This window comes from Phocoena sinus, chromosome 2 (genome assembly GCF_008692025.1).
Source record: "Phocoena sinus isolate mPhoSin1 chromosome 2, mPhoSin1.pri, whole genome shotgun sequence".
NCBI lineage: Eukaryota > Metazoa > Chordata > Mammalia > Artiodactyla > Phocoenidae > Phocoena > Phocoena sinus.
In genome coordinates this window covers 115,581,265-115,605,350 of record NC_045764.1, presented here as the reverse complement: position 1 = coordinate 115,605,350, position 24,086 = coordinate 115,581,265, and the positions used below count along the sequence as shown (strand labels likewise).

General features: G+C 39.7%; 1 protein-coding gene across 1 annotated transcript in view; it reads left to right on the top strand.

The window, feature by feature from the left end:
* SLC25A21 (solute carrier family 25 member 21) overlaps positions 1-24,086 on the top strand; it is a 534,134-nt gene that overhangs the window by 453,855 nt on the left and 56,193 nt on the right. The window contains exons 4-5 of the mRNA XM_032623187.1: positions 6,422-6,488; positions 20,690-20,749. Coding sequence (XP_032479078.1) covers positions 6,422-6,488; positions 20,690-20,749 — 127 coding nt within the window. The remainder of the gene's footprint in view (positions 1-6,421; positions 6,489-20,689; positions 20,750-24,086) is intronic.

The following is a 24,086-nucleotide window of genomic DNA, read 5'->3' as shown; positions in this document are numbered from 1 at the left end:
TTTTTTTTTTGCGGTATGCGGGCCTCTCACTGTTGTGGCCTCTCCCGTTGCGGAGCACAGGCTCCGGACGCGCAGGCTCAGCGGCCATGGCTCATGGGACCAGCCGCTCCGCGGCATGCGGGATCCTCCCGGACCGGGGCACAAACCCGTGTCCCCTGCATCGGCAGGCGGACTCTCAACCACTGCGCCACCAGGGAAGCCCCAGTAAAGGTTTATTTTTAATTTCACATAACCAGAAATCTGGAGGTAGGATGCCAAGATTGGTTCATTGAGCAGCCCAGGGATGTCATCAAGGTCCAGGTCCTATTTGCCTTTGATGGTCATGCTCAGCTTGTGGGCAATGATATCTCACTTGGCCACGGTACACAGGGATCTCATGCAGTGAGGACAACATCTAGTGGAAAAGAGGGGCTTTTCTTCCTATGTGCTCTTTTCCTTAGGCTAGAAATCCAAGACTTGCAGCATATATCCCTCCCTCTTTGCTGGTACAATGGGCTAGGCTTGGGTCATATGTCCATGCTCAGCCCACTCACTAGTAAGGGAATGGGACCACCATGATAGGTTTGAAGAACTCTGCTTCACCCCCTGGACTGGAGAAGGGGACAGTGAATACCTGCACCTCAAGGAACAAGGAGGGGTGAGGAGGGTATCTGTTAAGTCAACAGCCAAAGGTGCTCCCCGCTGACTTTTTGGATAACAACAGTTTTTATCTTATTAATATTTCTGTGTTTTATTATATTACTGAACTATGCATTGACTTTTCCCCACACTGACAGAATTATCCTGGTGTCTCTCTTAAGGGAAAAACTTTATCATATGGGGAAAAAAAGTTGATCCTAGGGCCTACTTTTTTTTTCTCATCTGATCCACCTAGAAAATATTTAATAAACAACCCAAAAGTTTTCCCAGGAAATGATCCTGTTCATCTCAGCCCAGATCTATCAGTTGTGCAGGTAGTGTGGTATATTACTTTAAAAGAGAATTGAATGGAAATGGACTAGAAACCTGATTTTTAATTGCTTCTTCTCCTTCCTCTTAAAATAAGAAATGATAAAATATTTTTGCAACAGAAATAACTTGACTTTTCAAAGGTGTTTGTAAAAATGATTTTATTTTAAGAAAAACTACAATACCTTTACAGCTCAGTGGTCAAGGAAAGAGACTGTGAGGACAGTGGAACTTGATTTGAGTCGCCTGTTCGGTAGTGATAGGCTCACAGGCTTCACCTGCAAAATGAAGAAAATAATTATTGCTACTTCAAAGGATTGTTGTGAGAGTTGGATGAGATTAAATATGTCCATATGCCTTCATATATTTATTCTTAACAGAGTGGCTAGTCCATATTAAGCATTCAACAAATTTGACTATTTTTACTTATAACAATGTCAGCAAAAGTCTGTACACATCCAAGTTACCATTTTCCTACACAGGATAGTTAAAATCGAACTCACAACTTTTAGAAGAAACAACTCTGAGAAACGGTATATGAGGGCTTGCATACAGTTCATACAACAGTTCTATGGGAGGTCTTGCGTTGGTTCTTGTGTCTCTTCCAAAGAGTTCTCCAGTTGGCTTGATGTGGGTCAAAACTTAAAACCACTGTGGTGGGCCCCGATGCAGGGGACACAGGTTCGTGCCCCGGTCCGGGAAGATCCCACATGCCGCGGAGCGGCTGGGCCCGTGAGTCATGGCCGCTGAGCCTGCGCGTCCGGAGCCTGTGCTCCGCAACGGGAGAGGCCACAGCGGTGAGAGGCCCGCGTACCGCAAAAAAAAAAACAAAAAAACAAGAAAAAACAAACCACCGTGGTGGTTTTACTGTCTTTCCAGTAGACATTAGAATCTCACTTTCCATTCATTCAGGGAGTCGACTGGATGTCCTGGAAAGTAAGCAGGATAAAGCATGTTGATATGGGTGTCACAAATCTCTTAACTTCCCTGCTTATTGTCCTGGTAAGCTATATGCTCTGTATTTCAAGCCAAAATTACATGAACACAGAAAAAATTGGCAGAATGAACAGTGCATGTGAGTACAAACATCAGTTCTTTAGCCAAAAAGAAAGTATCTTCTTCATAAAACATTACAAGTCCTTTTGGTTTTTTAGAATCTGTATATCATACTTTACATTAGGAAAGCTTCCAGTAATTATCTAATCAAGTCAGAAAAATATGTCATCAGCTTGAGGCCTTACCCACGTTTTCTTGCTCACATTTTAAAAAAAATTTTGTTGAAGTATAGTTGATTTACATTTACAATGTTGTATTAATTTCTGCCGTACAGCATAGTGATTCAGTTATGCATATATCAATATATATTTGTTTTCATATTCTTTTCCATTCTGGTTTATCACAGGATATTGAATATAGTTCCCTTTGCTATACAGTAGCACCTTGTTGTTTATCCGTCCTATAAATAGTAGTTTGCTAATCGCAAGCTCCCAATTCTTCCCTCCCTCACCCCCTCTCCCCCTTGGCAACCACAAGTCCATTCTCTGTCTATGAGTCTGTTTCTGTTTCATAGATATGTTCATGTCGTATTTTAGATTCCACATATGAGTGATATATGGTATTTGTCTTTCTCCTTCTGACTTACTTCGCTTAGTATGATAATCTCTAGGTCCATACATGTAGCTGCAAACAGCATTATTTCATTCTTTTTTATAGCTGAGTAGTACTCCATTGTACATATATACCACATCTTCTTTATCCATTCATCTGTCGATGGACATTTAGGTTATTTCCATGCCTTGGCTATTATAAATAGTGCTTCTACGAACATAGGGGTGCATGTATCTTTTCGAATTATAGCTTTGTCTGGGCATATGCCCAGGAGTGGGATTGCTGGATCATACGGCAACTCTATTTTTAGTTGTTTGAGGAACCTCCATACTGTTTTCCATAATAACTCCACCAATTTACATTCCCACCAACAGTGTAAGAGGGTTCCCTTTTCTTCACACCCTCTCTAACACTTATTATTTGTAGACTTCTTAATTATGTCCATTCTGACTGTTGTGAGGTGGTACCTCATTGTAGTTTAGATTTGCATTCTTGATCACATTTTGGGTGTGACTCTTTGGATTGGCCCAAGTGCCACTCTTACCTGACCGAACGCTTTTCGTGGGAGAGGGCGTGGTACGGAGGTACAGCAGCAGCCACTTTGGCTGTAGGGACCAATTTCCTGATCCGGGACTTTGCGTTGTAAGTACATAAAGGAATTTACTATAAATGTTACTGGGTATCTCAAAGGATCAAGAGCAAAGGGAAATGTCAGTATTTAACAAGGGTCACGGTGTAACTAGGCTTAAAGAAATCCTGTCAGCAGGATCACACTCACAGTACCAGAACTTCTCTATCTTTCTTCTTTGTTTCCCTGAACGATGGCTTCCTTCTTTCTTATCACTGCAGACTGACAGAAAACATGACTGCTGTTGATATTCTAGCTTTATATCTTAGAGCTTCAGCCACACAGAGTGAGGCTGACCTTTTCAATTCCAATTCCAAAATCCTGGAGAAAAGCACTGCTTGGGTCTGATTAGCTGGGGCACAGAGGCAGGATACCACTTGGATCCATCTAGCGAGATGCCCAGTCAACCACTGCCTACAAGCAGTATCATATTGTACTAATACGTTGGTTCCAGTGGTTTAAAAAAAATTGGGTGGGGCAATTCTCAGCAGAAGAGGTGCCAGCCTGGCTATTCCATAGTTGCCCGATATTGCATGGATATACTGTAAAAATAATGCAAGGAAGTACATAGTTCTAGCTTCCCATTTGCCAGCAAACGTTGCCCATGGTCCTTGAGAATCTCCCTTTAAAGCTCTTCATTCCTCATTAGAGAGTTCAGGATGGTGGGATGGCTGGAGCTGGTGGGGGAGGGGAAGATGATTGCACATGAAAGGAGCAGAGCAGAGAGTGGAGAAAGAGGACGCATCAAGGAAGCATCGCCAACATGAAGCAGAGGGCTCTGGACCTCCCAGCTCTTTTCAGATTAAATCCTTATGGCTCTCCCAGCTGCCTTTCTTCCCTCCTGCCTCACACCTCTTTTTAATATTTTCTCTCATCATTTTAAAAATGAAGACCTTCTGTGTTGCTTATAAGACTTCTGTCGTCCTCCAGAGAAGCAGTGCTCCACGTTAGGCAAAAGTTTAAAGTAACGCAGAGTTTGTCTCTTCAGAAAAGTGCTTTCCCATGTCTTCTTTTTCTTAGAATAACAAAATCTGAGGATTGGAGTAAACCAAGCTTGAGGTCCCTCAAATCCTTCCATTGCTGTGTACGTCCATTTCTGGCATCCATGATGAGTGGCCATCCAGACCGCTTGACCGCATACCAAAAGGAACTCACACTTTTCAAGAGAGTCCATTCTATCTTCAGATAGTTCAGATTATTAGAAGTACTTCCTCGTATTAAGCTCCCACTGAGCCAAAAATGTGTCTTTCCTTGTTGCTTGAACCTGTTGGTCCTAGTTCTACCACCTGGAAACAAACAGGAAAGTCTAATCTCTTTCCTACGTGCTCATTTTTCAAAAGATCCATCATGTTCCTCATGTTTGTCCCTAAGCTCTTTCTTCTCCAGGCTGAGCAACTGTTCGTCCTATATCTGTTCTCCGTTGTATGGGATTTCAAGTACCTCTATTAATCAGGACACTCTGTCCTAAAAGCTTTACTTACTTAAATGTTCTTCTTTGTTTCCCCCCTATACCCAGACATACTCTTCCAGATGTGAAAAAATCAGCCCAAGAAAAACAGAACTAATAATGTCTTTTATTATAAATATAGAACTTCTATTCAGGAAAATCACATTTATCTTTTAGGAAGACCAAACCTATGCTTCGTCACTCTCATGCTGAAAATTATATAATAATTAATTTATAATGAAATTTAAATGACAAAGAGTATTTAAGTTTTACAAGTGAATTTCAGGCATCAGTAGTTGGAATGGAAAGGAGGTGGGGGGAATTCATGAATTCCCATAGTTCTTCAAAGCAGATTCTGCTTTACTTCCTATATACAAATGCTAGTACTATTCATTAGGTCGAAAATAGTGGACAAAATAAGACCACATCAGGGGATCATTTGATTCCTTTCTTCCTCTTCATAAAATCCATAATCTTAACAAATATTTGTGTCCTGGTTACATACACATGCGTGCACACCCACATGCCGCGGAGCGGCTGGGCCCTTGAGCCATGGCCGCTGAGCCTGCGCGTCCGGAGCCTGTGCTCCGCAACGGGAGAGGCCACAGCTGTGGGAGGCCCGCGTGCTGCAAAAAAAAAAAAAAAAAAAAAAAAGAGGTCACCATGTTGGATTCGGTGGCACAGTGGGTTAATCTGAATAAATTCTTAACGTTATTGTTCCAGAAGCTCAGCCAGAAGCAGAACCCAAATAAGGGAGCTGGAGTGAAGTTTGATGGGTCAATCAGAGAAGTTCCAGCTTTCTCTAGGATATTAAATGTATATCCTAAAATAGGAACACGTTGAGTCCTGCCTTTATCTGTAGCCACTTATGGGTTCACCAGGGAAACTGATTATCCCAGAAAATGATGCAGAATATTCTCTTCTGTTGAAATATTTTCAGGTTTAAATGAGGGTATAGCATATATATATGTAAAGATTCCAGGACAGACAAATATAAAATTTTGAATCTTAAATTTTAACGAGAAGTAAGTGGTGACTTTTTATAAAACTTATCATAAGCATATGGCACTCATTCTTTTCTTTCCTAAAAATGTCTGAATATGTAACCATGAGTCCCTCAGTATTGGCAACAATAGCTGTCCCATGCCCTGTGAGATTGCATATCAGCAGGGGAGTTTGACATTTCTTCTGTCAGCAGCGTATGTCCCTGTAATTAGCCCTCCCTGACCTCCTTCCATCTCCACTAAGGAAGTTAAAAAAATTATGACTAATTCAGGACAGAGCTGGGAGCCCTAGTTCCACAGCCATAGAGTTTGTTAGTTCCCCTGTGTTAGTAAACCTAAAGTTGAGGTTTTCATCTCCTGGTTAGCCTCAGAAGTTTCAGTCTAGTGGGCTTAGGTATAGCACTAACCTCATTTGGTGACCACAGGGAGGAGATGCAAGACGGTAGACAGCTTGAGGCTACTACCAACCACACAACTGGAAAAATAAATTCAAGATTCCTTAGATTAAGGAGGGCTGACTTTAGCTTTAAGGTACAACTCATGATTATGTTTAGCAACTTACCTAAGGGGTTCCAGTCTCAGTATCATTTATTCCTCTTCTGAATGTCATAGTAGATACCATAATCTCTTCACTTTAGAATTAAAACAAAGGAAGATTTCATGACTGTTGTGCTACATTGAATAATTGGAAATACTTTAAGATTAGTTGCTTTATCCATAAACAACAGCACAATCACCTGTTTCCTAATTCCCTTACTTATATAAATCTTTTTATTTCTCCAATAGGTTGTTCGGTTTTTACAAGGGAATTCTGCCACCCATCTTGGCTGAAACACCAAAAAGAGCAGTGAAGGTAAACATTGTATGCCTTCCCACCAACTGAAAATAGACTGTAGTAAGAGCTTCAGCATCAACACATCCCACCATAAACTATGGGACATTAATGGAAATTAAACATAAAATACTAAAACTTCTAAAATTTTTTAAAATCTTAAATTTTTAAAATTGTAACAATTTTTCTCATAATTAGACTTGGTCAGTCTCTCAAATATTGCTATGTTGATTTGTGGATTATTTTTTTCCAGGTAAAGGCATTCCCTTCTAATGGGGAAATTATACAAAAAGCACAGTGGTGAATGAAATTCATGTAATCAAACCACAGCAGCCACAAAAGAGCTTGGACTTTTTCTCAAGGCAATTCATAACTTTGCCTTTGGAGCAATAATTATTAAAGAAAGAGAGAGGGAGAGGAGAGGAGAGAGGCGAGGTAGAAAAGCCTTTCTCCTTAAATCATTCTCATTTCATGAACAGAGCACACTAAGACATTATATTTCTTTGTGTATGATTCTCATATAGCACATTTATTTGGTGTGCTAACTTCATTTTTCCCCCTGGTCTCCTCTGTTAAAATTCTCTATTCTGGTTTTTACAAAATCATTACTTCCACTACACTCATTTCCATTCTTTTTTTTTTTTAACGTCTTTATTGGAGTATAATTGCTTTACAATGGTGTGTTAGTTTCTGCTGTATAACAAAGTGATTCAGCAATATGTACACATATTATCTCCTCCCTCTTGCGTCTCCCTCCCACCCTCCCCATCCCACCCCTCTAGGTGGTCACCGTGCTGATCTCCCTGTGCTATGCGGCTGCTGCATAATCTTATAACTATGGACATTTATGTACTACCTGCTGGTTCCGTATCTGGATAAGAACATGGAGATCTAGCAGGACCTCTGGGGAGAAAGAACTAAATCTGATCGCGCTTTTATAAGTTCTTTCAGACAAAAGTCCTGATCCCAGTGGCTCTGACTGGCGTTGCCCCTCCCCCCACACCACTGACATCACCAAATATGGCTTTGTCTTTCCATAATAAGGATAACATAAACTTAGACTGAAAGACTTCCTTTCCAGCTAATGACATAAAGTTTTTTTCACATACATTACTCAATTTGTGTTCCCAACATTCCTGAAAGGTAAGAAAAACAGCTTATATACTTATATCAGTTAATTAAGAGGGTGACTGAGTTAAAAATTATGATAAAAAAAAAACCCAACATATATACACAGACACCAGACTTTTACATCCTGTGAAAATGGTGATTTAATAGGATTTAATTCAGGTCTAGGATTCAGAAAGCAAAGCTTTAAAACATGCTTTCTCTGTAAATTCATCCTCTTCGTTGCCATAGTTTTTGTGATTTTATATTATTACTTCAATACAAATTTCATTATAAGGATCTGAATCAAAAAAAAAAAAAAAGAAAAGGATCTGAATCGCAATAGAGAATCTGGAAAAAGTTCACCAAAGTACACAAGAGGGCTGAGTTGAATTATGAAATGGCTTCACTTGATAAAAGATTGCCCAAGTAAACAAACAGAGCATAGTTCCTGTTCAAAAGGAAAGTCACTTTGTCTCCATGGAATAATATATTCATTTGTTCAGAGTTTTACGTGTATAAATAAAGTAAACTATAATTAGTTTTTCATGGAATATTTTTCCTTAATACTGTATGTTGGATACAATTTAAACTTTAAGAGGATTAAGGTTTATCAATGTTGAACAGTCTTTTATGGAAGAAAAAAAAAACTTGAGCTTTACAAAACTGAATTAGTCTCTACTTAAAAAAAGCAATGCTCCCTGCCAGAACAATGGTTAACAGATGAACTTCTGGGCAACTGGATATGGTGTATGTGTCCCAGACATGTTGTTTCAAGTAGATTTTACCTTAAAATTATTGAGACATATGGTAAGTACGTTGGCTTTTTAAGTATAACTTCGAGTTTAGTGTGTCTTTGCCAGATGGATAGCACTAGTTTTTCAGCACAATTTATGAAAACACTCATTTTATAGATACTTTATCTTAGTATTTGTGAGGAAAATGATCATCTGATTGCAACAGTTTCATACATCAAAAACTGCTTCATTGGATGTCATCAAAGTTTACTTTGAAAAAATATTCAGAGACCATAGATATACACACACACATACATACGTATATATGCTCCCTGAATATTATGTGTGTGTGTGTATTTAAACAGACAATGTCTAGAAACAGATAATGTTGTTTTTTTCTGTACTTTATTCTTTGAAATGAGATTCATCATTAAAATAATAAGATTCATTTATGCTAAATAAATGAAACTTCCCCTTTCACAAATGAAGACAGAATTAGTATTGTAGTTAGCAAAAAGAAATGAAGACCTCAAAAAGAGACCAGCTGTTTACTCAGGGATGGCAGGAACAATGTGCCAGGTTCCAGGATCTAGTCTTGAGCTTCACAGGTCCAGAAACACCATTATTCCATGGTCAGATTCTCAAGGACTGCTTAATGCTAACCAAACTCATGAAAGATTATATTGATATACTGTGAAGTCTATTTGTTCACCACTGTATTTCCAGCCAAGATGAAGTCACAGGGACCAGATTTTCTCTCCTGCCTGAAACAGCAAGAACAGAAAATGAACAACATATATGAAACCACAATTTTTAAGACACTGGACATAAGACAAGGAGGGAGAGTCATACCTGAGATGGAAAACAAATGAGATGAGCCCTGTGGATTGCCCCAGGTCACTGGCTTGAGAGAGTTTCCAGGGACACACAGGAAAAATCCAGTTGACTCCCTCAACCAGTGGACTCCCTGGGTTGAGAAGGAGCTGAGAGGCCAGGGAGGGCAAGGCACCTAGAGCTCCCAGGCCATAGCACCAGAGAAGGAGAGAGCTGCACAGAGAGAGACACCTAAGGTCTGCAGAGGGACGCCTCAAGTATTCAGCTGACCTGAGCACATATGAGGAAACAAGCAAGGCCTGGAAACAGCTGTCCGAAGGATTCAGGGGATCAGTGCTGGGCAGTCACGCGGGGCTGGGAACAGTGTCTGTTCCCAGCAGCCAAACTGGGAGGCCTCAAAATGCACAGGGTGGAAGAGACCTTCAAGATGGCAGAAGAGTAAGACATGGAGTTGACCTTCCTCCCCACAAATACATCAGAAATACATCTACACATGGAACAACTCCTACAGAACACCTACTGAACGCTGGCAGAAGACCTCAGACTTCCCAAAAGGCAAGAAACTCCCCCACGTACCTTGGTAGGGCAAAAGAAAAAAGAATAAACAGAGACAAAAGGATAGGGACGGGACCTGCACCAGTGGGAGGGAGCTGTGAAGGAGGAAAGGTTTCCACACACTAGGAAACCCCTTCACTGGCGGAGACGGGTAGCGGCGAGGGGGAAGCTTCGGAGCCACGGAGGAGCTCGCAGCAACAGGGGTGCGGAGGGCAAAGCGAAGAGATTCCTGCACAGAGGATTGGTGCAGACCAGCACTCACCAGCCCAAGAGGCTTGTTTGCTCAACCGCCAGGATGGGTGGGGGCTGAGAGCTGAGACTCAGGCTTCGGAGGTCGGATCCCAGGGAGAGGACTGGGGTTGGCTGCATGAACACGTTGTGAAGGGGGCTAGTGCCCCACAGCTAGCGGGGAGGGAGTCTGGGAAAAGTCTAGACTTGCCTAAGAGGCAAGAGACCATTGTTTCAGGGTGCGCAAGGAGAGGGGATTCAGAACACCGCCTAAACGAGCTCCAGAGATGGGCGCGGGCTGTGGCTATCAGCGCGGACCCCAGAGACGGGCATGAGATGCTACGGCTGCTGCAGCAGCCACCAAGAAGCCTGTGTACAAGCACAGGTCACTGTCCACACCTCCCCTCCCGGGAGCCTGTGTAGCCCGCCACTGCCAGGGTCCCGTGATCCAGGGACAACTTCCCCAGGAGAACACACGGCACGCCTCAGGCTGCTGCAACGTCATGCCAGCCTCTACCGCTGCAGGCTCGCCCCACATTCCATACCCCTCCCTCCCCCTAGCCTGAGTGACCAAATCCCCCTAATCAGCTGCTACTTAACCCCATCCTGTCTAGGCAGGAACAGACGCCCTCAGGCGACCTACACACAGAGGTGGGGCCAATGCAAAGCTGAACCCCAGGAGCTGTGCAAATAAAGGAGAGAAAGGGAAATCTCTCCCAGCAGCCTCAGGAGCAGCAGATTAAATCTCCACAATCAACTTGATGTACCCTGAATCTGTGGAATACCTGAATAGACAACGAATCATCCCAAAATTGAGGCAGTGGACTTTGGGAGCAATGATATATATGTTTTTTTCCTTTTTGTCTTTTTGTGAGTGTGTATGTGTATGCTTCATTGTGTGGTTTTGTCTGTATAGCTTTGCTTTTACCATTTGTCCTACAGTTCTGTCCGTGTTTTTTGTTTTTGTTTTTTTTACTAAGTTTTTAGTGCTTGTTATCATTGGTGGATTTGTTTTTGGTTTGCTTGCTCTCTTCTTTCTTTTTTTTTCTTTTTTTATTGCTTTTTAATTTTTTAATTTTTAATAATTTTTTATTTTAATAAATTTATTTTATTTTTTCTTTCTTTCTTTCTTTTTTTCTCCCTTTTCTTCTGAGTCGTGTGGCTGACAGGGTCTTGGTGCTCCAGCCAGGTGTCAGGTCTGTGCCTCTGAGGTGGGGGAGCCGAGTTCAGGACATCGGTTCACCAGAGACCACCCGGCTCCACATAATATCAAACAGCGAAAGCTCTCCCAGAGATCTCCATCTCAGCGCTAAGACACAGCTCCACTCAATGACCAGCAAGCGACAGTGCAGGACACCATATGACAAACAACTAGCAACACAGGAATACAACCCCACCTACTAGCAGAGAGGCTGCCTAAAATAATAATAAGACCACAGGCATCCCAAAACACACCACTGGGCACAATCCTGCCCACCAGAAAGACAAGATCCAGCCTCATCCACCAGAACACAGGCACTAGTCCCCACCACCAGAAAGCCTACACAACCCACTGAACCAACCTTAGCCACTGGAGGCAGACACCAAAAACAACGGGAACTACAAACCTGCAGAAAAGGAGACCCCAAACACAGTAAGATAAGCAAAATGAGAAGACAGAGAGACACAGAGCAGATGAAGGAGCAAGGTAAAAACCCACCAGACCAAACAAACGAAGAGGAAATAAGCAGTATACCTGAAAAAGAATTCAGAGTAATCATAGTAAAGATGATCCAAAATCTTGGAAATAGAATGGAGAAAGTACAAGAAACATTTACCAAGGACCTACAAGAACTAAAGAGCAAACAAACAGTGATGAACAACACAATAAATGAAATTAAAAATTCTCTAGAAGGAATCAATAGCAGAATAACTGAGTCAGAAGAAGGGGTCAGTGACCTGGAAGATAAAATAGTGGAAATAATTACCACAGAGCAAAATAAAGAAAAAAGAATGAAAATAATTGAGGACAGTCTCAGAGACTTCTGGGACAATATTAAATGCACCAACATTCGCATTATAGGAGTCCCAGAAGAATAAGAGAAAAAGAAAGGGACTGAGAAAATATTTGAAGAGGTTATAGTTGAAAACTTCCCTAATATGGGAAAGGAAATAGTTAATCGAGTCCAGGGAGTGCAGAGAGTCCCGTACAGGCTAAATCCAAGGAGAAACATGCCAATACACATATTAATCAAACTATCAAACATTAAATACAAAGGAAAAATATCAAAAGCAGCAAGGGAAAAGCAACAAATAATATACAAGGGAATCCCCATAAGGTTAACAGCTGATCTTTCACCAGAAACTCTGCAAGCCAGAAGGGAGTGGCAGGACATGTTTAAAGTGATGAAAGGGAAAAACCTACAACCAAGATTACTCTACCCAGCAAGGATCTCATTCAGATTTGATGGAGAAATTAAAACCTTTACAGACAAGCAAAAGCTAAGAGAATTCAGCACCACCAAACCAGCTTTACAACAAATGCTAGAGTAACTTCTCTACGCAGGAAACACAAGAGAAGGAAAAGACCTACAATAAAAAAAAACCCAAAACAATTAAGAAAATGGTAATAGGAACGTACATATTGATAATTACCTTAATTGTAAATGGATTAAATGCTCCAGCCAAAAGACATAGAGTGGCTAAATGGATAAAAAAACAAGAGCCGTACATATGTTGTCTACAGACACCGACTTCAGACCTAGGGACACATACAGACTGAAAGTGAGGGGATGGAAAAAGATATTCCATGCAAATGGAAATCAAAAGAAAGCTGGAGTAGCAATTCTCATATAAGACAAAATAGACTTCAAAATAAAGACTATTACAAGAGAGAAAGAAGGACACTACATAATGATCAAGGTATCAATCCAAGAAGAAGATATAACAATTGTAAATATTTATACACCCAACATAGGAACACCTCAATATATAAGGCAAATGCTAACAGCCATAAAAGGGGAAATTGACATTAACACAATCATAGTAGGGGACTTTAACACCCCACTTTCACCAATGGACAGATCATCCAAAATGAAAATAAATAAGGAAACACAAGCTTTAAATGATACATTAACAAGATGGACTTAATTGATATATATAAGACATTCCATCCAAAAACAACAGAATACACTTTCTTCTCAAGTGCTCATGGAACATTCTCCAGGATAGATCATATCTTTGGTCATAAATTAAGCCTTGGTAAATTTCAGAAAATTGAAATTGTATCAAGTATCTTTTCTGACCACAATGCTATGAGACTAGATAGCAATTACAGGAAAAAAAATCTGTAAAAAATAAAAACACATTTAGGCTAAACAATACACTACTTTATAACCAAGAAATCACTGAAGAAATCAAAGAGGAAATCAAAAAATACCTAGAAACAAATGACAGTAAAACACGACAACCCAAAACCTATAGGATGCGGCAAAAGCAGTTCTAAGAGGGAAGTTTATAGCAATACAATCCTACCTCAAGAGACATCTCAGATAAACAACCTAACCTTACACCTAAAGCAATTAAAGAAAGAAGAACAAAACCCCCAAAGTCAGCAGAAGGAAAGAAATCATAAATATCAGATCAGAAATAAATGAAAAAGAAATGAAGGAAACAATAGCAAAGATCAGTAAAACTAAAAGCTGGCTTTTTGAGAAAATAATCAAAATTGATAAACCATTAGCCAGACTCATCAAGAAAAAAAACGGAGAAGACTCAAATCAGTAGAATTAGAAACGAAAAAGGAGAAATAACAACTGACACTGCAGAAATACAAAGGATCATGAGAGATTACTACAAGCAACTATATGCCAGTAAAATGGACAACCTGGAAGAAATGGACACATTCTTAGAAAAGCACAACATTCTGAGACTGAAGCAGGAAGAAATAGAAAATATAAACAGACCAATCACAAGCACTGAAATTGAGACTGTGATTTAAAAATCTTCTAACAAACAGAAGCCCAGGACCACATGGCTTCACAGGCGAATTCTATCAAACATTCAGAGAAGAGCTAACACCTATCCTTCTCAAACTCTTCCAAAATATAGCAGAGGGAGGAACACTCCCAAACTCATTCTACGAGGCCACCGTCACCCTGATACCAAAACCAGACGAAGATGTCACAAAGAAAGAAAACTACAGGCCAATATCACTGATGAACATAGATGCGAAAATCCTCAACAAAATACTAGCAAACAGAATCCAACAGCACATTAGAAGGATCACATAACCATGATCAAGTTGGGTTTATCCCAGGAATGCAAGGATTCTTCAATATATGCAAATCAAGCAATGTGATAAACCATATTAACAACTTAAAGGATTAAAAACCATATGATCATCTCAATAGATGCAGAGAAAGCTTTTGACAAAATTCAACACCCATTTATGATAAAAACCCTCCAGAAAGTAGGCATAGAGGGAACTTACCTCAACAAAATAAAGGCCATATATGACAAAGCCACAGCCAACATCATTCTCAATGGTGAAAAACTGAAACCATTTCCACTAAGGTCAGGAACAAGACAAGGTTGCCCACTCTCACCATTATTATTCAACGTAGTTTTGGAAGTTTTAGCCACAGCAATCAGAGAAGAAAAAGAAATATAAGGAATCCTAATTGGAAAAGAAGAAGTAAAGCTGTCACTGTTTGCAGATGACATGATACTATACATAGCGAATCCTAAAGATGCTGCCAGAAAATTTGTAGAGCTAATCAATGAATTTGGTAATGTAGCAGGATACAAAATTAATGCACAGAGATCTCTTGCATTCCTATACACTAACGATGAAAAATTTGAAAGAGAAATTAAGGAAACACTCCCATTCACCATTGCAAGAAAAAGAATAAAATATATGGGAATAAACCTACCTAAGGAGACAAAAGACCTGCATGCAGAAAACTATGACACTGATGAAAGAAATTGAAGATGATACAAACAGATGGAGAGATATACCATGTTCTTGGATTGGAAGAATCAACATTGTGCAAATGACTGTACAATCCAAGGCAATCTACAGATTCAATGCAATCCCTATCAAACTACCAATGGCATTTTTCACAGAACTAGAACAAAAAATTTCACAATTTGTATGGAAACACAAAAGATCCCGAATAGCCAAAGCAACCTTGAGAAAGAAAAATGGAGCTGGAGGAATCAGGCTCCCTAACTTCAGACTATACTACAAAGCTTCAGTAATCAAGACAATATGGTACTGGCAGAAAAACAGAAATATATATCAATGGAACAGGATAGAAAGCCCAGAGATAAACCTACACACATATGGTCACCTTATTTTTTATAAAGGAGGCAAGAATATACAATAGAGAAAAGACAGCCTCTTCAATAAGTGATGCTGCGAAAACTGGACAGCTACATGTAAAAAAATGAAATTAGAACACTCCCTAACACCATAAACAAAAATAAACTCAAAATGGATTAAAGACCTACATATAAGGCTAGACACTATAAAACTCTTAGAGGAAAACATAGGCAGAATTCTCTGTGACGTAAATCACAGCAAGATCCTTTTTGACCCACCACCTATGGAAATGGAAATAAAAACAAAAATAAACAAATGGGACCTAATGAAACTTAAAAGCTTTTGCACAGCAAAGGAAACCATAAACAAGATGAAAAGACATCCCTCAGAATGGGAGAAAATATTTACAAATGAAGCAACTGACAAAGGATTAATCTCCAAAATTTACAAGCGGCTCATGCACCTCAATATCAAAAATACAAACAACCCAATCCAAAAATGGGCAGAAGACCTAAATAGACATTTCTCCAAAGAAGATATACAGATTGCCAACAAACACATGAAAGAATGCTCAACATCACTAATCATTAGAGAAATGCAAATCAAAACTACAATGAGGTATCACCTCACACCAGTCAGAATGGCCATCATGAAAATATCTACAAACAATAAATACTGGAGAGGGTGTAAAGAAAAGGGAACCCTCTTGCACTCTTGGTGGGAATGTGAATTGATAAAGCCATTATGGAGAACAGTATGGAGGATCCTTAAAAAACTAAAAATAGGACTACCGTATGACCCAACAATCCCACTACTGGGCATATACCCTGAGAAAACCATAATTCAAAAAGAGTCGTGTACCACAATGTTCATTGCAGCTCTATTTACAATAGCCAGGACATGGAAGCAACCTAAGTGTCCATCAACAGATGAATGGATAATGAAGATGTGGCACATAAATACAATGGAATATTACTCAGCCATAAAAAGAAACGAAATTGAGTTATTTCTAGTGAGATGGATGGATCTAGAGTCTGTCATACAGAGTGAAGTAAGTCAGAAAGAGAAAAACAAATACCGTATGCTAATACATATATATGGAATCTCAAAGAAAAAAAAGGTTATGAAGAATCTAGGGGCAGGACAGGGATAAAGATGCAGACGTAGAGAATGGACTTGAGGACACGGGGAAGGGGAAGGGGAAGGTGGGATGAAGTGAGAGAGTGGCATGGACATATATACACTACCAAATGTAAACTAGGTAGCTAGTGGGAAGCAGCCACATAGCACAGGGAGATCAGCTCAGTTCTTTGTGACCACCTATAGGGGTGGGATAGGAAGAGTGGGAAGGAGACGCAAGAGGGAGAGGATATGGGGATATATGTATACGTATAGCTGATTCACTTTGTTATAAAGCAGAAACTAACACCCCATTGTAAAGCAATTATACTCCAATAAAGATGTTTAAAAAAATTGTAATACAAAAAAAAAAAAAAGAAAAGAAATGCACAGGGTATTGAGAGGTGTACCCAGAAGGTGTTTGCCTCTGTATTGCGGAATAGTTAACCCTAGTCTGAGCACTGCTCAGGTCCCACTCGTTAAAAGTAAGACCCAAATGGATCAAACTGTTTCCAGGTAATTTAACTGCCTCCCAGAATAGACGATCTGGGAGGTCAGCTTAGTGATCAGACTGCTTAGTGAGCGTGGATGAAAGCAAAGGGGAAAGTGCCGTCAGGAGGGCTGGGTCGCCCAGGCAAACTGTACCCACCTCCCCTGCCGAAGCACAACTTGACACTTCTCCAGGGACCACACGGCCTGTCCCCGAGGTCCAGCCCCTTTCCTGGGGTAAATCCAACCAGACTACCAATTTCAAGGTTCCACTTTATAGGTTATATATAGCATATTAGTTTGGATTCAAGATTTTATATTCAAGGTTCCCAAAGCCTTGACTGAATACGAATGTTTTCAAACCTCTTAAGTCACACATTTGCATGACTCTGGGTAGGTGACATTATTACACGTTGACCCTCCTAATTTCATCCTTAGAGTGTAACCTCATGTCTTATGTGATAGGGTACCTTTATCACATCTCTGCACTAACTAGTGTTGTGGATGAGAAATATTAAGAAATATCATGAAGGAAGTAAAAGAGCAGTGCTCTATAGAAAGGAATTAAAGTAACAATCTACTAGTTCTTAAGAATATAGTTGTAGTATAATGTCTTCTAAGCTTTGCACATGGGAGGCATCCGGTAAATATTTGTTGAATGAATGAATATTTTTATTTAATATTGGTTTCAAACTATAATGGCATTATGTTATTTACTATTATTGAAAATCCATTTTAAAAGATTTTAATATTTCCTTTCTTGAGATAATATTTTATTTTATATTCAGTAAATTAGACTTTGGTTGCAAAGGTAGAAATTAAAACAAGATTTTTTATTTTTAGTTTGAAGCACTATTTGCTTATTAGAATATGTAATATATATTATTCACTACTTTAATATTTATTTATTTATTTGGTCGCGCTGGGTGTTAGTTGCAGCAGGCGGGCTCCTTAGTTGCACCTCACGGGCTCCTCAGTTGTGGCATGCGAACTCCTAGTTGTAGCATGCGTGTGGGATCTAGCTCCCAGACCAGGGATCGAACCCAGGCCCCCTGCATTGGGAGCGCAGAGTCTTATCCACTGCACCACCAGGGGAGTCCCTGTTCATTACTTTTGAATTTAATACATTAGCAACTTATCTCTGATCTGTGAGGCTTCTTTATTTGTAGGAACCTGAATCACTTCATCCTAGCCATTCACCAGAATCTTCCAGCCAGACTGCTGATGAGTACCAACCAGCTGGTGGGAGTTTTTTTAAAACAGTTTTAGAGATGGGGAAATGAAAAGCCTAGAATTGCCCCAAAGTGTAGACTTGGAATTGCCTGTGAGAATTGCTTAGAGTGACAGATCAAGTCTATGTCCCCACACTTCTCCTTTGAGATCTCAGTTTGTTCCTTAATTCTTTGTCATGACAGAAAGTCAGAGGGAAAAAAAAATGCATCCTCACACTGGAAGGGAGCAAGGTAGTGAGGCATTCTGTGAGGTCCATCATCTCCCAGAACTTTCCCAAACCCACATAGACCCCTTAGAGCAGTGTTTCCAAAGTATGGGTCATGACCTGTGAGTCCTGAAATCAATTTGATGGGTCACTAGATGTAGTGGTTCACCAGAAAATTTTTTGATGAAATAGAGTAGAAACAGAATGCATTACACATAGTGAAGAGCTAAACATTGTTTTACAGCAATGTTTTGTTTCAGTTATAAATATGAGTGTGTACTACATGTGCATGTGTACCTGTGCTGGGTAAATAGATTATGATAAATATGGTAAATAGTAGATTGTGGTCAAAAAAGTCTGAAATCTTCTGCCTTGAGGGACTCAGCTTCCAAGGTCAGGGAAGGCAAGAAGACCTCAGCAGAAAGAAAACTCTATCACAGAGAACCTCTTTCCAAACCACTAAAATAGCATGGCTCAGCAGTGAGCAGTACAGTGTAGTGTAGTGGTTAAGAGCATACCCAGGCTTTGGAGATAGACTTAGGGAGAAATCTCAATCCTTCCATTCACTAGCTGCAGGACAGGCATCTACAAGTGGGAATCATGGTTGTACTCTTACCTGTTACCTGGTGATGTTGTATGGATTAAATGCAGTAGCACATCCAAAGGCCTTAGCACGTTTCCTAGACCACAGCAAGCTCTCATGAATGATACATGTACATAAGGGATCAATGGTTCCTTTAGTATCCAAAGTGAGGAAAGGAAATGGAAACTAAGATTTTCTGAAAGTCTCCTATGTGCCAGGAATGTCAAGAAATCTTAACTCAAGTTCTCTTATTTAAGGACTACTCTAGAAGTTTTGTGTTCTTCAGTGTTAGAAAGGTCAAGCTATGCCTCCATAGCTAATTCAGGATTCAAACCTAGGACTGCTTATGTCAAAATCCACGCAGGGTGATTATCAAAGAATAGTTACGATGATGACCATGAAAAGGAAGAAAAAATAAATTATTTTTTAAACCCAAGATCATAACCCTTTTCCTTTTAATCGTTTCTAGTGCATCGCTCATCAAACCTGTTGTGGCTCCTGGTGGTATTATTTGAACACTAGGATAGTTTCAGGGTTATCACCATCCACTGGAATGTTAGACCAAGAAGACAGGGGTTTCTCTTTGTTTACTGCTGCATCCCCAGTGCGTAGAACCAAGAAATATTTGTTGAATGAGTGAATGAATGAATTCCTTTTCTACAGAAATCTACATCCATAGTTGGTTTAAAGGAACATAGCACAAAAATAGTTGCTGAGTCTTTAAGAGAATCCATCTATCTGGTGATGGCAATGACTCTGGAACTGCCCAAAGACACATGAGAGCCATGTTTACATGGAACTACCCCTTTGTAACAACAGAATATTATTTGGCTCTCAAATCTATATTTATTTCTTGCCCCATAGTACTGGGTTATAAAGTAATAGAGTAGAGGACATATTAAGACCATAAAATACCCAGGCCATTTCTGAGGTCTTGAGAATCAGACCCCAGCAGGACCTAAGGGTGTGTTTTATCAGTGATGTTGGCCGCTACCTAACAGAGGACCCCAGGAGCAAACCATCATGTTCAAGCAGATCGTTGTCCAAAATATATAATATAAAAAGAGAGGAGAAAACTTTATTTGGAACATATTATACAAAGTGATTGATTGGATTTGCCTCCATTGAAATCCATTTACAGAGAAAATTATATTAAACATCATCTACTGAAGGAACCAACAAAATCTTCATCATCGTCAGATTTTTAAGGAAGGAATAAGCAGCTCTCTTTTTTCACTGAGGTTGAGGACAGTCTTACTTTCAGGCAGTGGATGGACTAGATGTCCTTGTTGGGTCCTTCCCTAGTTTATCATGGCATCTTCGTCATCATTGAGTGTTTAGAAATCCCATGGAACAGTAGAGATACACAGCAGTATAAATGCGAGTTAAAGCTGAGAAGTGGATGTCTTTTACAAATGGGTTAGAAAATTGGGCATTCACTGGGAAAGCAGGCCACAGAGAAAACATAGGAGACCAAAGATTTCAGGTCTCTATGCCTATAATTTTGAATCACTGCCATAAAAAAGGAGTCTATTGATGTCTGGGGGAACTGAAAATGGTCATGGTAAATGGAAGCTGTATGGTTCATTTACTGCTATAAAAGATTCCATCAGCTCTTCTGTAGGCTATTATAGCTGCATTTGAAAATGTGAATGTTCAAGTAAGATTCAATAGCAACTACCCAAGACTGGATTAAAAACTGTGTTTGATGGTTTATCATTTTTTAGAATGCTGGTGAATATAATGATTTACTAAAGAAATTTGAGTCAATTAAAAGGTTTGTTGCAGGAAATTGTTATAAATCTCTGGTTTGGTTTTGTTTCACAGTTTTTCACCTTTGAGCAGTACAAGAAATTGCTAGGATATGTGTCACTGTCACCAGCATTGGTAAGTGAGAGTATTTATTATACTTAAGTGTGTGTGTTATTTCATACAGCAAAATCTGGAAACAAAAACCCTTTTGATTCCCCAAGCTCAGCTACTAAAATATGAATTCGAGTTATTCAATGTTCAGCTACTTGTTGAAAGCCATCTTCCTAATAACTCACAATTTGGCCATTTTATAGCTCCCAGTGATGAATTTATGATAATAATGATATGTGTGGAAAGGCCCATATGAGATGTGGTCAAGAATATAAAGAGTACATTTGCCAAAGACTCTTTTGAAGCCAAAACATGTGTATGTTTACATACATACTGCACATATCTATTTATGTGAAAGTCACTGTATCTAAAATTATTTCCTAACAGGTCACTTTTGCAGCTTTTGCTCAAGCTGTATTAACTATAGGACTTCAGGTCACTCTGTGGTCAGATGCAGGCTGAGGGGCCTTTTTTAGTTGGGGAGAACAGTGATCTTACAATGACACATCTCAACTATTACATGAAAGTCATTTGGTGATTTGAACATTTGCCGATGCCACTCCTTTCCTTCTTCGTGATTTCGCTGCTTTTCACAAAACAAGTTAAATAATATTGACCAAACAGGTTCTATCAATATGCATGCAGTGAGAGCCCCAGAGAGAGCCAATGCACTAATTTCTCCCCCAAACCTGCAAAGCAAAACAAAACTAAACTAAACTAAATCTGCATTGGCCCTCCAATTGGCAATGTGTCTTCCAACGTCCAGGAAAATACCCCAGTTAGATACCTGCTATGCACCTTAGAACTCAGCCAGAGGGGCAGAGTTCTGAGCTTCAACTCTTTCATTACTTTATTTCTAAAGATTCATTAAGAAGAAGTGGCTGCTATTTTAAAAATCATACATACTCCCTTTCTAGGAAGGATACAATTAAGAAACCTAATAGTGTCACTTTGTTTTATGACAAAGAAACCTCTGGTTCAGCCTCCTGCTTAAACAAGGGGGCTGTGAAGCGGCCTCTCACGGAAGGAGAAGTGGTAGCATGAGTCCTGAAATAAGCTGAGATTTTTTTTAATTCCTCAGTGTCTTCCCTGACTGTCTCCCTTTACTTTGAAAACATCTTGTTAAAAAGAGGATTAAAAACTTCCTAGCAGGGCTTCCCTGATGGCGCGGTGGTTAAGAATCCGCCTGCCAATGCAGGGGACACGGGTTCAAGCCCTGGTCCGGGAAGATCCCACAAGCTGCGGAGCAACTAAGCATGTGCGCCATAACTACTGAGCCTGTGCTCTAGAGCCTGCGAACCACAACTACTTAAGCTCGCGCACCTAGAGCCCATGCTCTGCAACAAGAGAAGCCACCACAATGAGAAGCCCATGCACCACAGTGAAGAGTAGCCCCTCTCTGCAACTAGAGAGCCCGTGCGTAGCAACGGAGACCCAATGCAGCCAAAAATAAATAAATAAAACAAATAAATTAAAAAAAAAAAAAGAAGCCAATTCTAAAAAAAAAGAAAAAAATCTTCCTAGCAAAGGACAGTAAAATACAGTTTCCAGAGGGCCGTGGCTGAGCCTGTGTCAAGCATTGGTACCATGTGAGAGACTGCACTTCTGTCTTGAGAATTCAAACAGAAAAGCATTTGGCTACTTCAGCTCCTCTCACCGAATTCATGCAAACTGTATACAGTTTTTCTCTTTTCTTGAACTCATTTATTAGAGTTTCTTTTTGATACAGCTAGACACTTAAACAGCCATTAAATGTCCCCTAGTGCTCTTACATGAAAAGCCTGGGAGGCTGGGAACCCAGCAGTTACCGCTGGTCTCTGGAACAATCTGAGTAACATGATCCGCTGATAGCTGATCAATTCTTTTGACGAGGGACTGCTGAACACTAGTTCTGACAGCAAATGTAGCTGAGTTTTATAGAAGAACAAAAAAGTGAATTACTTGGAAGATTGCATATAGTAATAAAAACTTGAACATCTGGATTTTAGCTTTTTCAGTCAGAAGAGTTTGGGACTAGTATTTTTTTTTTCTGCCTTTGGATTCCATGATGGAAGTCTGAGGTAAATGAATAAAATATTTTGTCTGTTACCCTATACAAATATGTTTAAAATTATAATAAAGGGGCATGAAAGGAAAACGTTAGTTATTCCCTCTCTCCTAGAATCTGTATACAATCCCATTCTTCCTCATCATGCAACAGTAACAATGGTTTTGTACAGCACTTTACAAAAGGCCTTCACACATTATTTTGAGCCTCAGAATAACCTTATTAAATCAAAGATTAGATATTGTTGTCTCCATTTTACAGATGAGAAAACAGTGGCTTATAAAAGACTCAGTGATTTTTTTTTCATGGAAAGGCATTTTATTTTAAATATAGCAGTGTGTACATGTCAATCCCAAACTCCCAATCTATCCCCCTCCCCTAACCTTCCCCCCCGACCATAACCATAAATTCGTTCTCTAAGTCTGTGAGTCTGTTTTGTAAATAAGTTCATTTGTATCATTTTTTTAAGATTCTGTGTGTAAGTGATATCATGTGATATTTGTCTTTCTCTGTCTGACTTACTTCACTTAGTATGATAATCTCCATGTCCATCCATGTTGCTGCAAATGACATTATTTCATTCTTTTTAATGTCTGAGTAATATTCCGTTGAATATATGTACCACATCTTCTTTAAAAGACTCAGTGATTTAAACACAGAGCTGCAGCTAACACAAACGGTGTTTTTGTGTGGATTATGAAAAGGTGCCCCTTTCTCCTGACTGATGCCTTTCTGGCTTGGCAAGTAGGGTGCAGGCTGATTTCAGCCTCCACATGTAACTTTGTGCCCAAACTACTGTACATGGCATCTCTGGTCACACAGCCAATAAAGTGGCAAAACCAGAACCTAAACCCAGACCTCCTGGCTCTGGATCCTGCCCTGGTTCCACCTTGCCTCCCCTTTTAAGGTTATAGAACATTCCTTTCTCCCTTTTCTCTTTTAGTCTCCTACTTTGAAGAAATTAGAGACTCCGAATACAAGCATCTCTTCTTTACTCTTCATTGACTTTTTTTTTTCTCCTAGTTGTATACAGTATTACCTCTTCCCCTGAAATTAGAGCTTCAGCACCAAAGAATTATTTTTTTCAGCATCTCTTTTGAAGGTTTGAGGCTTTGTTTCATTTTGTTTTCCTGCTCTGTGTGTGTGTGTGTGTGTGTGTGTGCGTTTTAATAGTTGTGGTTATTTTTGATACAAAGTTTCTGAAAATCCTTTAAGCATTCTACTCAGTGGAAAATTCTAGAAGTTCTTTCCTACTGCTGAAGTTCTTAACAGATAACAAATAAGAACCTGATACACAGCCACCTTTTTTTTTTT